The sequence below is a fragment of the Aulostomus chinensis genome, chromosome 11 (assembly GCF_037954235.1).
Source record: "Aulostomus chinensis isolate RoL2024-O1b breed Wild chromosome 11, RoL_Achi_v1.0, whole genome shotgun sequence".
NCBI lineage: Eukaryota > Metazoa > Chordata > Actinopteri > Syngnathiformes > Aulostomidae > Aulostomus > Aulostomus chinensis.
Window position 1 is genome coordinate 15,227,475 of NC_141330.1, and position 14,258 is coordinate 15,241,732.

The window sequence follows — 14,258 nt, forward strand, 5'->3', positions numbered from 1 at the left end:
GATGTCGATGTGTTGGAAGGTTTCTCTTCTAGATTTGTTCTGAACTGGCTGGCTGAACTGTTCTGAACTGAACAGCACACCTGGCATATTCACACACAGCGTTCCCATTATTACATCAGTTCAGCACATCCTTCCCCATTTCTTTTCATTAAAAGGCTTTTCTTCAACTCTTGTCCACCTAATATTAGCTGGAAGTCTTTCAGGTAACTGGGAAACTTATTTTGCTTCCACTTCTTGATTCAGTTTTGACCACAAGATATAACTGCTTCCATATTTTCATTATTTATGGCCACAAGCTATAAGTTGCTCCGACGTTTGATTAATAAGTGACTGAGATGATTTTTTTATGCCCACGTCGCACTGTAAGAGCAGTCTCTTAAAGCGATAGAACAGATTTTTTGAAGTCGAGTCCTATTTTCTTCTTACCAATGATGTTGATGAGCAGAGTTGTTGTCCAGAACCAAAAATCTGAACCCTCCCTTTAACACCGAGAGGAAACCAACTGAGCTTCAGCATGCATCTCAGAAGTGAGAAGTGAATGTGTCGCTTTTTCAGTGCAACAAGGGCATAAAAAGTCATTCACAGTGAGCATTGTTGGCTCAGTGGTTGAGTTTTCACCTCTCCATTCTCTTCCAGAAAGGAATTTTGCCAACAGTTAAGTCCTGTTAACTTTAATCTAGGCTCCAACTGGGCACCAGTTTTTGAGTTGGGTAAGGACTGGACCTCTCGGATACGTGCTTGCAAGTTGTTGTTTTTTTCTTTTTAAAATTCCTTCGTCCTTAATTATCTTGTTGATTGAGACTAAACGTCTGGAGAATTCATTCGCAATATTACAAAAAGCAACAGTCATCAGATGACTAAATGTAACAAACTGATATGCATTTTATTCAGAAGGCTAGAAATGAATCAAAACCAGCTTTCAAAATAAAAAAAACCTGAAGAGACACAACCTGAAGAGACAATTTAAGGAAATCAAGGTCAGTTACTTTAAAAACACTCAAGTATACTGTGTGATTTCAGTTTTGTCAGCGTGCTCTTTGATGAGCAGCTCTGTGTCAGTCACACGTATTACAAACCTTGTCCCCAGTCCTTCTCCTCCATGTATCAGCTGCATGTCTGCAACTGTGTCCTCGTCTAAATGTGTTTATTGAAGCTCGTGCTGTCTTCGGTTGTAGAAGACGCTGTTGTCTGAATGGTAATTGGGATTCCCATGAGGTGGTCTCTGTCTCAGCGGTGAATGATAGTTGATAATGACCCACCAGGGGAGGCAGCGCTGCTTCTCTCACGCCTCCCACCCTCTACTCTCCAGACTCCCTGACAGAGGTCACCGCTCACAACCTGTTCACCGGCCAGGAGGTTCCACTGGTCATATCTCGCAAAGAGAAGTTTGATGACTATCTAGACACTGTTATCGGTAAGTTATCGATTTTTGCGGTTTTTGCACGTTCTATTTTTTAGGTCCTACTTGGTTTTTATGTGTCCTGGAGCTGGTACAAGCAGAGATACCACTACTTTTATTTTAAAGTTTCCCCGGTGAAAACTGTGCCAACAACAACAAATGAGGACATTTGAGATGAAGTACAGAGTTTTATTGCTGCCCGTAATGTGCATTGGAAATCTGCCCTTTACCGTACGTCGACACCATGCGGTATTGTGGACACACTAATGATGTGAAACCGCAGGGTGTTTTTCTCTCAGTGAGTGGTGACAGACCCCGAGGGATTAGTCCCATCACAACGATGCTTCACATCCTCACAGGGAGGCTTTTTTTATCGCTCTCTCGGGAGGCTGTTTGTACTATACGTGTGTCTTGTAAGTTCGTTTGGGTTTTCTCCTTTTCTCACTGCACCTGTGTCTGCCAGGTATACCGGACTCCAGTGAGGAGGATCTGTCTGTGGCCAGAACTCTGAATTTAAAGTGGACAACTGTTCTCGAAAGCCTCGACGATGGGACACAAACTCTGATCAACTCTGACAAGGTGATGATGACTAATAACTATATATCACTCGATAAATCATAAGTCTTAATTATCAATAAAAACCAAAACCTGTTTCTTCTTTCTCCTCCTCGTACAGTTCTCAGGCCTCACAAGAAAGCAGGCCTTTGACTCCATTACCCAGAAGGCCAGAGAGGAGAAGGTTGGGGGGCACCTCACTAGCTCAAAGCTCAGGGATTGGTTGATATCACGACAACGGTACTGGGGCACACCGATTCCTGTGGTGCATTGTGGGTCTTGTGGTCCAGTTGCTGTCCCGGAGGGGGAGTTGCCAGTTATGTTGCCCAAGCTGCCATCTCTCACGGGAAAGGGTGCGTCGCCACTGGAGGCGGCCCATGACTGGGTCAACTGTAAATGTCCGAGGTGAGATCATGGAGATGAGAACGCCAAACTCACCCAAATGCTTCATTGGTATTATTTATGTTTCAAATTGTCTCCAACTTATAACATCCTGCTGAAAATTAACATATCAAACAATATATATCATCCTCACCAACATAGGGGTCACTGGTTCGGTTCCCTGTGTTGCCTCCAGGGGGATCGTTTGTACAGACACTACTCACACACATCACACATCACTAAGACCGCCTCCTCAGCGTCCCTCTGCTGCTCACTCTGACAAACGATCGACCCCAGAACGATAGAAGCTGTCAGCGTCAGAATGCTAACTAAAATGGCGGATGAGGGTATGTGCTGCTGCCCCATCGCCTGCTCTGGACGAAGCATGTGGTTGTGTGCAGTGCAGGTTGGATACAGCTTAGTGGGTTGAACTGACAATTTACAGTTGCTGATAAAATGGGAGGAAAAAGAAGTTAATAACCTTCAGGCAGCTGAAAGTCTTCATAAACATGGTGCTCCAAAGTACATCGGAGGGGTTGCAAAATGACTATTGGAAAGAGGAACATAAATATTATGTAACATTTTGGGTTTTTTTCTTTTGGCTTTATTTTTCCAAACTCCCTTAAGAAATTTCCTCAGCCCAACCTCCCTTTAATCAGTTAAATCTGGACCCCGAAGAAGCGCCTTGGATCAATAGACGCCACATCACCTCCTCACACAGTCATACTGCATTAGCAGATCAGCCGCTCCGCTCAGATGTGTGATGTTGTAAATGGGATGCAAAAAAAGGGAGGAGGACGTGTTATTTCTTCCTGGCACAACACAGGCAATAGGGGAAATGATCCTGTCCATTGCGTTGTTTGCTGAGTGAGAATTGAATAATGGTTAAACCCCCTCCAGTGACAGTTTCCCTCCTCTGTACTTCCTGTATTTCCTCAGGAGGCCAGCGCTGACAAAATGACTCAGCAGGTTGACAGGCTGAGAGAACTGACAGCTTTACAAGGACACAGAGCATCGAGAGCAAATCCTGTGATTAATACTTTTCTTCTGACGCGATTATATAATGAGTGACATCTGTGACGGGAGCAGCGTGAGATGATGATGGCAGTTACAGCCAGCTGTGCCATGAGACTTACACACTGATACTGTACATCCACACACACACAGTCACCTTTGCGTGCGGCTGTAATCACATGTAAATCAGACTGTCTGTGCATCATCTCCCTGAGTGTGTTTAGAAATGTTCAGGAATGCAGATTGCCTACTCAGCTGCCGTCTCCAGAGTCCCTCACTGACATGGGAATTCCTCGCTGAATAAGACTAATCACCGTCGCGGCGCCATGTTGATTAAAACAACAGCCCACTCGGTTGCAGATGGCACAAGTCATCAGATTGTGTTCACTCACTTCCACAAGAATTCATCCCATCACAGGTGATTGATGGCAATAATCGCTATGCTGCCGCTATCTCCTGTTTTCTCATCTCCCCTCCGTTGTTAAGTGTCTGTGGAAATTTGTTCTCTTCACTCGTCGACCACGTCCAATTAAAGTTTGAGTGGAACACAGAAGAGAACAGGCTGATGAGAGATGGAGCTTCATTTGTCCTTGAGGAAGTCATTTCCTGTGTGCTCGTCTCGTCTCCGACCCTCTGCAGCTCTGTAAATTGGGCTGCCAGCTGCATCGGCTTAACCTGGCGGAGAAGGTGCGCATGCAAGTTTGTGCTGTTGGGTGAATTTGCAGGTGAAGAGAGGCCACCATAGTGTACACACAGCCTTGGTGGAGTGGACGGCTTCCTCCTTTGCCTCATCTGTTTGAAAGCCTTTTGACTCCCGCTGGCTTATCCGACAAACACACACTTCCAGGAACACGTTGCTTCAGATTTAGTTACCTGGTTATGTCCTGTCAAGGCTTAGAGAAAGGCCACAGAGAGAGTGTCTCTGTATCATCAGGTATGAAGTCTGATTGCAGTACAAGCTGTCTAGTTAAATCATAACAATCTGGCTTCTGATTGGCTGGTGGGAGAGAGGGTGAGAAGTTCCGCCCGCCAGGGTTGAATTTAGTGCAGTAAATGTTTTTCTTCATTTCTATTTTTGGTTCCTTTTGTAATGGAAGGGTTTTGTGGAGCTGCTGGCTTTTTCATCATATGAAATAACACCTGGCTCCCAAATATTAACCTTGCTACACCTTAGCCTTGTTGCTAGGCAACCTTCAGCTCTTACTTCATCACAGCTTCATTATAGACTGTTATGGTAGGTGGTTGAGGGGTTTGGCCTCCTTGTGTGTGTATGTTTGAGGCAGTAAGAGTCAAATTTGTGTGAGATAAATGTTCACGGGAGGGGAAATTGTTGGATGGGCAGACGGACAACAAGACATCCCAGAAGAGGAACACCTGCTCTGTTCCATATCGCAACGCTCAGAACTGCTTCTCTGTTCATCTTTCCGGGACACTGTTTTTAACTCTACTGAGACTCATTATAAAGTGTAAGGCAGATGCTTTCAGTATTCCATTAAGTGCATAAATATGAAGCAAGAACACTTCCCAAAAAGCTTTGTCTTTGCCGATGCCCTCCATTCCACTTGTCAAAGTGATGCTGGGAGATTCACGTCACGTAGCAAGAGCTGTTTGGCTTGGACCGAGAGGGGCACGCGGTGGCATTTCCAACAAAAACACACCATCATGTGTGAGGCCTGCCAGTTCATTCCCTGTTAGCACAGCCTGTTAGTCAGGGCGCAGGAACCCAGCTCTGGTGCCAGTCTGGTTTTCTGTGCTTGTCTACAGGGACATGACCTCCCAAGCCAGATGGAAGCAGCTTTGCACACAGTAATCACATACTGATCCATTTTTGCAAGCATACAAACAGGCATCGCTCATTTGTCGGTACTCCAATTTGTCAGCCTAATATTGATTTTATTTTTTTTTTGAGCGTCTGTCAGCTCTCTCTGTGTCTTCTCTCAGATGTGGTGGTCCAGCGACGAGGGAGACGGACACCATGGACACATTTGTGGACTCGGCCTGGTATTACTTCAGATACACAGACCCTCATAACTCTGACAGGTATGGAAAGCCAACTGCTGAGATTTTCTGGATCTTCCACTCTTACCTTAGATTAGCCACCAAAGACGAGATCTTTCTCATCTTTTTTTTCCCCCTCACATTGTTTTTTGTTTTTTTCTCACCCTGTCGGTTCACATGGAGAAGCAGGAAAAGATTCACAAGTGTCTGCAGCCGTAAGCGGTTAGACATAAACATTTTCTCTGTCATGTCCGTTAGTTAGTCACACTTTATAACTTTATCAAGATTTCTAATCGTGCCGACTCCATCCTAGTCTGCACCAGTTTCCAAAAACCCATTAGTGTGCGAGGGGGACTGACTCCTGACCTTCTCACAGTCTGCGGGTGTAAGCGGCTGTGAAGGTGTGCTTTCATTCGCCACTGAAAACAGAGATTTTTTTCTATCGTTGTCTCTATCTTCTGCACCTAGCGTGAGCCTGGCACTGGCTCCAGGATGTACTGCAGTCCATAAAGTCCATACTCCCCATGTCTACTCCTCCGTAACTTCCCCCAAATGCTCTTTTTCATACTTTTCATATTTTTCGGCACAAATGTTGGCACACATTAAAACAACCGCTAGCTCTCCAGCCTCCATGTCTGTTTACTCTGCAAACTCTCATTCTCACAAGACTTTTCATGAGAGTTTGATGCCTCCAGCTGCCTTGAGGTTGAGTGAAAAGTCACGTAATCTGTGATTCCCAGTAGTTACATGTGTGAACTCCACTGTGAAAAAAAACTGCTGAAGCCAGTCAGTTAGTGTAGAGTATACTCCCAGTCTCTTTATAATCTGTCAGGATTATGAAAGTTGTTTTGTGTATCCAAAGCTTAAGGAAAGCTAATCTCAAACATATCACCCACTCTTTCCCATTAAATCATTTCAACTATGCATGTGTATGCGTGTTTATGCACACACACACACACACACACACACACACACACACACACACACACACACACACACACACACACATACGTGCACGCGCGCACGGCTAGAAGTTGAATTCCCTGCCAATACAGATTACGCCGCCACGGCTGTCACCTGCTGGGATGCTGGCGATACCCTGAGCTTAACAAAAGAGATTTATTTCCCAGTACCCTGACCCAGCCGTAAAGCTGCTTGCTCGCCATCACTTTTCTTAGCGAGACAGATTATGGCACAACAGAAAAAGTAATTACACTATTTGTGTATTTCAGTCATCTTGCTGAGCCGTATGTGCACAGGAGGAGGGAGGGAAAAGTGGGAAGCAAGACATGTTGAAAGAGGGAAGTGAGAGAGGAAGGAAGTAGGACTGTGTGTGTGTGTGTGTGTGTGTGTGTGCACGCGTGTGTGTATGTGTTGCCATATATTAGAAGTGCCTGGCCTGATGCCAACAAACAGGCCGAATTATTTTCAGCCTTGTGAGTTCATAACAGTTTTTTTTCCCTTGTTGGTTCAATTATCACCAGACACCATCCAGCGGAGAGGGAGAGCGAGAGGCAGAGAGGTGTGGAGGAGAGTAATTACTGGTGTGATAGGTGACACACACAGATAGCAGTCTGCTGACCATCATGCCAGGCAAGCTAAAGACGTGCAGACTCCTCTATATTTATATATATATATATATAGTATACGTACTGCTGCTCCCTTTCCTGCTAATATGATGTGCTGAGTGTAGAAGTCTTTATAGCTGAACTTTAAACACACTTTCCTGCTGTATGACCTTTCTGTGTGAAGCAAAGAGGAGAGAGGGAGAGAGAGATAGAGAGAGTTTTCAGGCTGCTTCAGTTTTCTCAATGCGTGTGTCAGATTCAGCCTGCCCCCTAGAGGCCGTGTGTGTATATACTCTTGTCAGTTAAATTGTGGACGTTTGTTGTTTTGTTTTTTTTGTCTTGCTTTGCTTCACTGAGTCCTGCCACAGTGATTCAGCCTCTCAGCAGGACATCAGAGCTGTTCTGCTCATCGGGATTCTCTTTTTTTTTTTCTGGAGTGAAAACAATCTCCCGAGCAATTGGCAGCTGTACATGTGATATTTAAAGAAGTTTGTTTGGAATAAGTCAAAGGAAATAAAGTAGCTGGCATCCATTGGTAGCTATATTTTACGAGGGTGAAGGAAGAGAAAGATGGTGCAGAACGACTTACTTCATGTTTTGTTTTTTGTTTTTTTGTTTTTTTTTTGTTTGTTTTTTTTTTAACTTTCCAACCCAACATGGGGCCTCATTTGTGAAATGTTCTTCCATACTGTGGGATTCTTTCAGCTCTCAATCTATTCTAACAGACAGGAAACAAAAACTGAACCTCTCGCTCCTGACATCTATTGTGTTCTTCATCCAACTTGCAAATACTTTAATGTCACTAGAGGAGCAGGAAGTTAGTCATGTTGCTTGCATGTTTGCTTCCTGCTTGTAGGACTAAATTGAGGGTGAAAAAAATCCTCATGTGTTTAAGGACCTGTCATCTATGTGACCCGCTGCTCCTGGTTCTTGCTCCGTGAGTGAACCTGCTGTCTTTCTTAAGGCCGTTTGAGCGCCACCTAGTGGATCACTGGCTGCCTGTGGACGTCTACATTGGGGGGAAGGAGCACGCTGTCATGCACTTGTACTACGCTCGCTTCCTCTGCCACTTCTGCAGGGACCAGGGTCTTGTGACGCACAGGTAGAAAACATCATCATCCTCCTCATCATCAACTCTTTCTGTGTTTCTTTGTGTCCATCAATACACCTTCTTGATTTCCAGGGAGCCTTTTCGAAAGCTGCTGGTCCAGGGTCTGATTAAGGGTCAGACTTTTAAACAGGCAGACAACAACATGTACCTGAAGAGAAAAGAAATAGACTTCACAGGTATGTGCTGCCGGAGTCTGCAGGGTGTTTGTCAATGTGTCACATCCTTAACTGATCAGAGGGAAGTGGGCTTCTCTCGGTGTGGCGCTGCTTGATAAAACCACACAAACAGAACATAAATATCATGAAAACACACACATAAACACAAAAGGATTCAAGGCAGCATTTATCTTTTTTTTTTTTAATGTGCTTTTGTTGCGACACCAGTATCCCCCGTATTTTTTTTAGCTTATCAAAGTAAAACCTCTGTATTTTATGTGTTTTGTCCAGTAGTTTCTGATCTTTAACTCCTAATTCGCCTCTCACAGGTACAGAGCCGGTGTCTGTTGGCGGTGGTCGTGTTGAGGTGACATGGGAGAAAATGAGCAAGTCTAAACACAACGGTCTTGATCCTCAAGAGGTGGTGCAGCAGTACGGCGTGGACACAGTTCGACTCTACATCCTCTACGCTGCACCACCTGAACAGGACATCCTCTGGAATGTTAAGAGTGAGCTGATATTGTTATGCTTTCAGGCTGAAGGATGTTAGTTTTCTAAGATTAATCTGTGTCAATATGTCATGAAGTGTTTCCTCCAAGATGTGAGTGCCAGTTTTTTTTTCTCCCAGTTTAGCAAATTATTCCTTGTGTGTGTGTATGTTCACTGCACCAGCGGACGCACTTCCTGGAGTTTTACGGTGGCAGTCTCGGCTGTGGCATCTAGTGACCAAGCTGAGGGGGGCTCGACAGCTCGTGAATGTCATCAACCCCTCCTTACTAAAGAGGAAAGAACTGGCAGAGTGCAAGAAGATCTGGGAGAACAAGAACTTTGCTATTCAGGAGGTAGGACCTCCTCAGAGCGGCTTCTCGCTTGAATAAATTGCTGAACAGGACTGGTGGCGGGATCAGTTATTTCATGGAGCATCAGCTGACAGCCTGCATACCACATTCAGCCTGCAGGATCTGTCTTATCAATCAAGAAATCACTGTGTCTTTCAGAATTTTTTTTTTTTGCATCAACTTTTATTTTGAAAGTACAACAGTAGTGTCCTGCTTCATTCCTTCAGGGATCTATGAAAGTTATAATGTCCCTAAGGTCCACAAGCCACGCTGCCTTCCTGCACACACACGCACACGCGCACACGCACACACACACACACACACACACACACACACACACACATGCGCACACACACACACACACACACACACACACACACACACACACACATACACACATGAGGTAATGTTTCACTGGACTTTGACAATAAAAATCAGGGAAAACATCCAACGGTAAAGGCCGCAGATGTATAAACACCTGATTTCTTTTAATGGTTAGCTACTGGAACATTCCTGGCCAATAGGGGGCAGTAATCAGCCTGTTTTCAAACTCCTCTGTCCCCCTCATCTGCTTTGACTTCCTTCATTCAATCAGTGAACATGGCGTGATAGAAGGGTCAAATGCCAATCATGACATAGTCTGTCAGTGAAGCTTTTCCCTCCGCTGCCGAACATCCAGCGTAACTTGAATCCCCCAGAGTAAAGAGTATAAAGGGAAGGGGATGGAAATTGATTTGAAAACCACTCAGTCGCTTTTCACACTATATAAATAGCTGCCTGTTGCTGCCAGGTTTGATTTTCTCTCCCTCCACACCTCAGGCTGTTGGCTTTACGCCTGTCCTTTGATCCATCCCTCAGAAAAGCCTCGGTGATCTCCCCTCTCCTCCCTAAGGCCCTTCCCAAAAGGGCTCGTCTTCCCAGCAGAGGAACACTGACGGGAGGAGGCCTGTCATGATTCTTCACAGGAAAATATTCCATTTGATCACGTAGAGGAGGATGTAAATAAAACTGAATGTAACCCCACAGAATAACTGACTGTGTCACCTGCTGGGTTTTTGTGTGTGTGTGTGTGTGTGTGTGTGTGTGTGTGTGTGTGTGTGTGTGTCTTTGTTGGTGATATTTTCAGGTCACGTCTCACTTCACAGAGGACTTCCTGTTCAACGTGGCCATTTCTCGCCTCATGGGCCTCACCAATACCCTCAATGTGAGTGTCCACTCCTGCACATTGGAAAATCACATTTTATGATGACAGAAATGACATTTTTTGAACACTGTGTGTTCAGAGTGCATCAGTCACAGTTCTGCAGCACAGTGTGGAGTTTGAGGAAGCATTAGCCGCGCTGGTTATGATGACAGCACCCATGGCTCCTCATCTGGCTTCTGAACTTTGGGCAGGTTGGTGTCACATATTGCACAAATTTATTTATTTTGTTTATAAACAATTTAACCCTAAATATATATATGCCACAATGTAGGTAAGATGTCAGGATGATGGAGTAACAGAAGGTGGACTTTAAAATTTGGAAAGAGGAAGTCAGACAATATCGACACTGGTGCTTATCTTACAGCAGTCATTGCCCAACAGTGATGTAACTAACTGCCATTAAGGAAACGAGTGAAAGGTAACTGTGAGGTACCTTTTTTATTCCATCAAATCAGGTCAGTGAGTTCACCTGAAGTACATTCAGTGTCGTCCTATAGAAACTGAAAGCCGTGCTGCTGAGTAGAGAAAACAAACAATAGAGGGGAAGATCTAGCCTCATGTTTCGCGTGTTCCCCTGGAGGACATCCCCTCATTGTCGATGACCCACAAACTTTCTGTGCAAAGCTGAAATAAAAGAGACGCCGGGAACAAATATCCAGCTGATAGCCTGAGGCACACGATGGCTGCGAGGTAGAGGCGTGTGTGTTTTTAGTGAGCGGCTCTGTGTTTGTGCTTATTTATGGGATGTTAAAACCAGTTTTTAACGAGTGAGGCACACGTGACCTCTGCTACTCAGACAAGTCGTGCTTCTCACTCTTGTTTGTTGTAATTTACATGCACATAAACGCTGCAGGAAAGAGGAAGTTCATGTCCTTCCCCTGTGCCTCCAGTGGGGACGTTACTTGTTGGTCTAACCGAGGGTCAGTGCTGGAGGCATCGTGTTAGCGAGGCGGTTTGACCCTTTATCAGGGCTCTGCAATGAAATAGAACAGATCTGAGAAGTCTTTTGCAGTTTCTCTGAATTGAAGATGTGATCTCATGTGTGTGATGATAGTAAGTCGACATGTCATGCCAATGTCTCTCTGCTGTGTCTTACACAGGTCTTTGCAAGGTGAAACACCCCCCCGGCTCTTCCCTACAGTGGAGCCGAGACGTGCTGCAGCAGCCCTGGCCCACTGTGGATCCTGAGTACCTGGAGGCTCCTGACGATGTGGAGGTTTCTGTGCAGGTAGGATGTCTTGCACATGCACCCTGAGAAGTGTCAGAAATGCTTCTTTACTATTTAGATACTGGCCCAGAAGGGGATGGCATTGGCTCAGAGGTAGAGTGGCCGTCTAGCAACTGAAGGGTTGCTGGTTTGACCCTCACTTCCCCCAGTGAACATGTCCAAGTATCCTTGAGCAAGATATTGAGCCCCTAATTGCTCCTGATGGCCCTGCGATGGACTGGTGCCACACCCTCAAAAAATCTGTTCAAGACAACAGTATGAAACAAAAATTGTCAAATTAAAGTTTCGACACTTAACTGTCTTAATTTTGGTTTTGAAGCTCAGCATCCATATTTTCTTATTTTTTGCAAATACATGTATTAATAGTCTCTGTTTCTCTCTCTCTCACACACACACACGCACACACACACACACGCATACACACACACACACACACACACACACACACTCTTGATCTTGCATACAACAGCATTTCACTCTCAGACTCTCCCCTCTTAAATCTGAGTCCATGATTACATTCATAGTCTGTAATTTTCAAGCGAGGCTGTGATTAGCCAGTGTGTGTGCATGTTTGCGTGTGTGCATGTTTGTGCATTTACATGTCAAGTGGTGCTTTAAGCTAAACAGACAAGGGTCAATAATTAAAAGCCAGGAACAGAGCCACTGGTTTATTTATACCCTTTGTTACTTGCATTTCTTGGACCTTTTTTTTTGTTGTTCTTCCCATGAGCTCAGAAGCATAAATAGTGAAAGCCCTTGTTTTGGTAGGGTATGTCATCATCAGGAACGTGTGTGTGTGTGTGTGTGTGGTTTCAAAGTGGTGCAGACAATCAGAGACAATATCCTGCTGTGATGACTGTTCAGGAAATCGACATGGATCAGTCGCACCAGCCCTTAAAAACACACAAACACACACACACATACACGAGTCACATCAGTCTGATTGTTAGCTAATGGCACTAATATGTAAAAGCTTCATTCTTCCAAGCTTGTCATCTCCCCTGAGATCTGTGTGTATGTGTGTGTGTGTGTGTGTGTATGTGTGCGTGTGTGTGAAATGACGTACCCAGAGACAAGCATGAAAGATCATTTGTTTACTTCTTGTTTGCTCTTCCTACACAATCGGTGCCACTCCCTGAAAACACACACACACACACACACACACACACACACACACACACACATACATACATATAAAATACATAGACTTGATCTCCAGTATGCTGCAGATAATGATGATGTTGGTTTTACTTAACGGAGCCCTCTGTTGTGGGTTTCCTCCACCTTCTCTCCCTCTGTCCTCTAATCACTGACTGGGTTTGTCCCAGAAGGGAAGCCACAGCTGAGCAACTCAGACACTGGCACGCACACGCATACACACACACACACACACACACACACACACACACACACACACACACACACACACACACCATTAATTTTAAACCACTTTCAAAGACTCGCACCACACACACACACACACACACACACACACACGAGCAAGAATTCTAGATGTTCTCATACACTCTGTGCACACATAGACTTGCTTCCAAAGACTCAGCGCCCTCTCTGTACCCACCACTAACTACAGGTTTGACGAGTGTTATTTTGGGACTGTTGTGCCACAGGAGGAGTGACAATTTGAACTGTAGCTGAAAGCTGAACAAGTTGATTTCATTCCTAATTCTTACCACCAGATCAACAACAGATTCTGCGGGAAAGTGACAGTGCCGAGCCAGATGTCTAAAGATTCAGACCAGGTTCAGAAGCTGGTCCTGGAGAGCCCGCTTGGACAGAAGGCTCTCAGCGAGCACCGCATCAAGAGAGTCATCCTCTCTCCCAGAACAGCATTGATCAACTTCCTCATTGAGGAGTGACATTTGTCACTGCTCAGTTGTCTGCAGGAACAGAGGAGGAACTTGTATGTCATAAACTAGGACAGGGGCTTATAAAACTGTTATAAATATTGTTATTGTTTTTTAATAAAAATGAATGAAATGATGCTTTTTCTGTTAGCTCAACCTTTCTTGAACCCAAACACTACCTCACAGTCCACCCCTGTCTCTCATAACACCACTTTCATCATCACACCCACATCTTTTTACCTCCCGGTCTGCTGAGTCATGCAGTGTTGATGGTCTACCTGCTGCACGTCAGCATCCACAGCCTCCTCTGAGGGGGTCCCATTACCATCAGAGGGTCAAATTGAGGTGTTTTCTTCTTTTTCTATTTCTGCACCAGTGCAAGTGCCTGATCATCGACTCTGCTTTTCTGTGTCACTGCTCTTTTCCACGTGGTGCCAACATGATTCAGCCATTAGCACAGTTAGCAGAACACATAAGAACTGAAATGTATCCCTGTGTACACCCACTGGCTCGGATTTAAAGGCTGCATGAGTAAGCAGTGATTTGATATGCTCAAGCTCTTGTCTTTCATGGGTTGCAGCACCCACATCTCCTGTTAATACAAGTCGTCTTTTAGCGTGTGTGACTCTGATGAGCTCTGTGCTCTGGTATCAATGTGTGAATGAAAACGAAGGAATGTGATCTCAGCCATCAGACTTGCAAGGTCAGCTCCTGCATGAGGAAGTGCTTTTATTTTTATAGCTGCACTTTTGACTGATAAAAAAAAGAACCCCGCTGTATCTGTAAATAACAGAAGGATGGAATTTTATTAAAAATTTGCAGACAGGAGGAGAAAATGATCCTCTGAACCTTTTTTTCTTCTTCATATTTCTGTGCTCTATCTCTAACCCATCAGGTGACAGGAAAGGCCAACAGGAGATGGAGAATAACAGGAAGAGACA

General features: G+C 44.8%; 1 protein-coding gene across 1 annotated transcript in view; it reads left to right on the plus strand.

Moving 5' to 3' along the window:
- Positions 1-14,001, plus strand: part of lars2 (leucyl-tRNA synthetase 2, mitochondrial) — a 33,584-nt gene extending 19,583 nt beyond the window's left edge. The window contains exons 10-21 of the mRNA XM_086217299.1: positions 1,310-1,414; positions 1,863-1,978; positions 2,076-2,359; positions 5,291-5,389; positions 7,880-8,017; positions 8,099-8,202; positions 8,511-8,690; positions 8,854-9,023; positions 10,147-10,224; positions 10,304-10,415; positions 11,325-11,452; positions 13,150-14,001. Of these exons, the coding sequence (XP_086073425.1) occupies positions 1,310-1,414; positions 1,863-1,978; positions 2,076-2,359; positions 5,291-5,389; positions 7,880-8,017; positions 8,099-8,202; positions 8,511-8,690; positions 8,854-9,023; positions 10,147-10,224; positions 10,304-10,415; positions 11,325-11,452; positions 13,150-13,329 (1,694 nt within the window). The 3' untranslated portion in view covers positions 13,330-14,001. The remainder of the gene's footprint in view (positions 1-1,309; positions 1,415-1,862; positions 1,979-2,075; positions 2,360-5,290; positions 5,390-7,879; positions 8,018-8,098; positions 8,203-8,510; positions 8,691-8,853; positions 9,024-10,146; positions 10,225-10,303; positions 10,416-11,324; positions 11,453-13,149) is intronic.
- Positions 14,002-14,258: the final 257 nt, after the last annotated feature.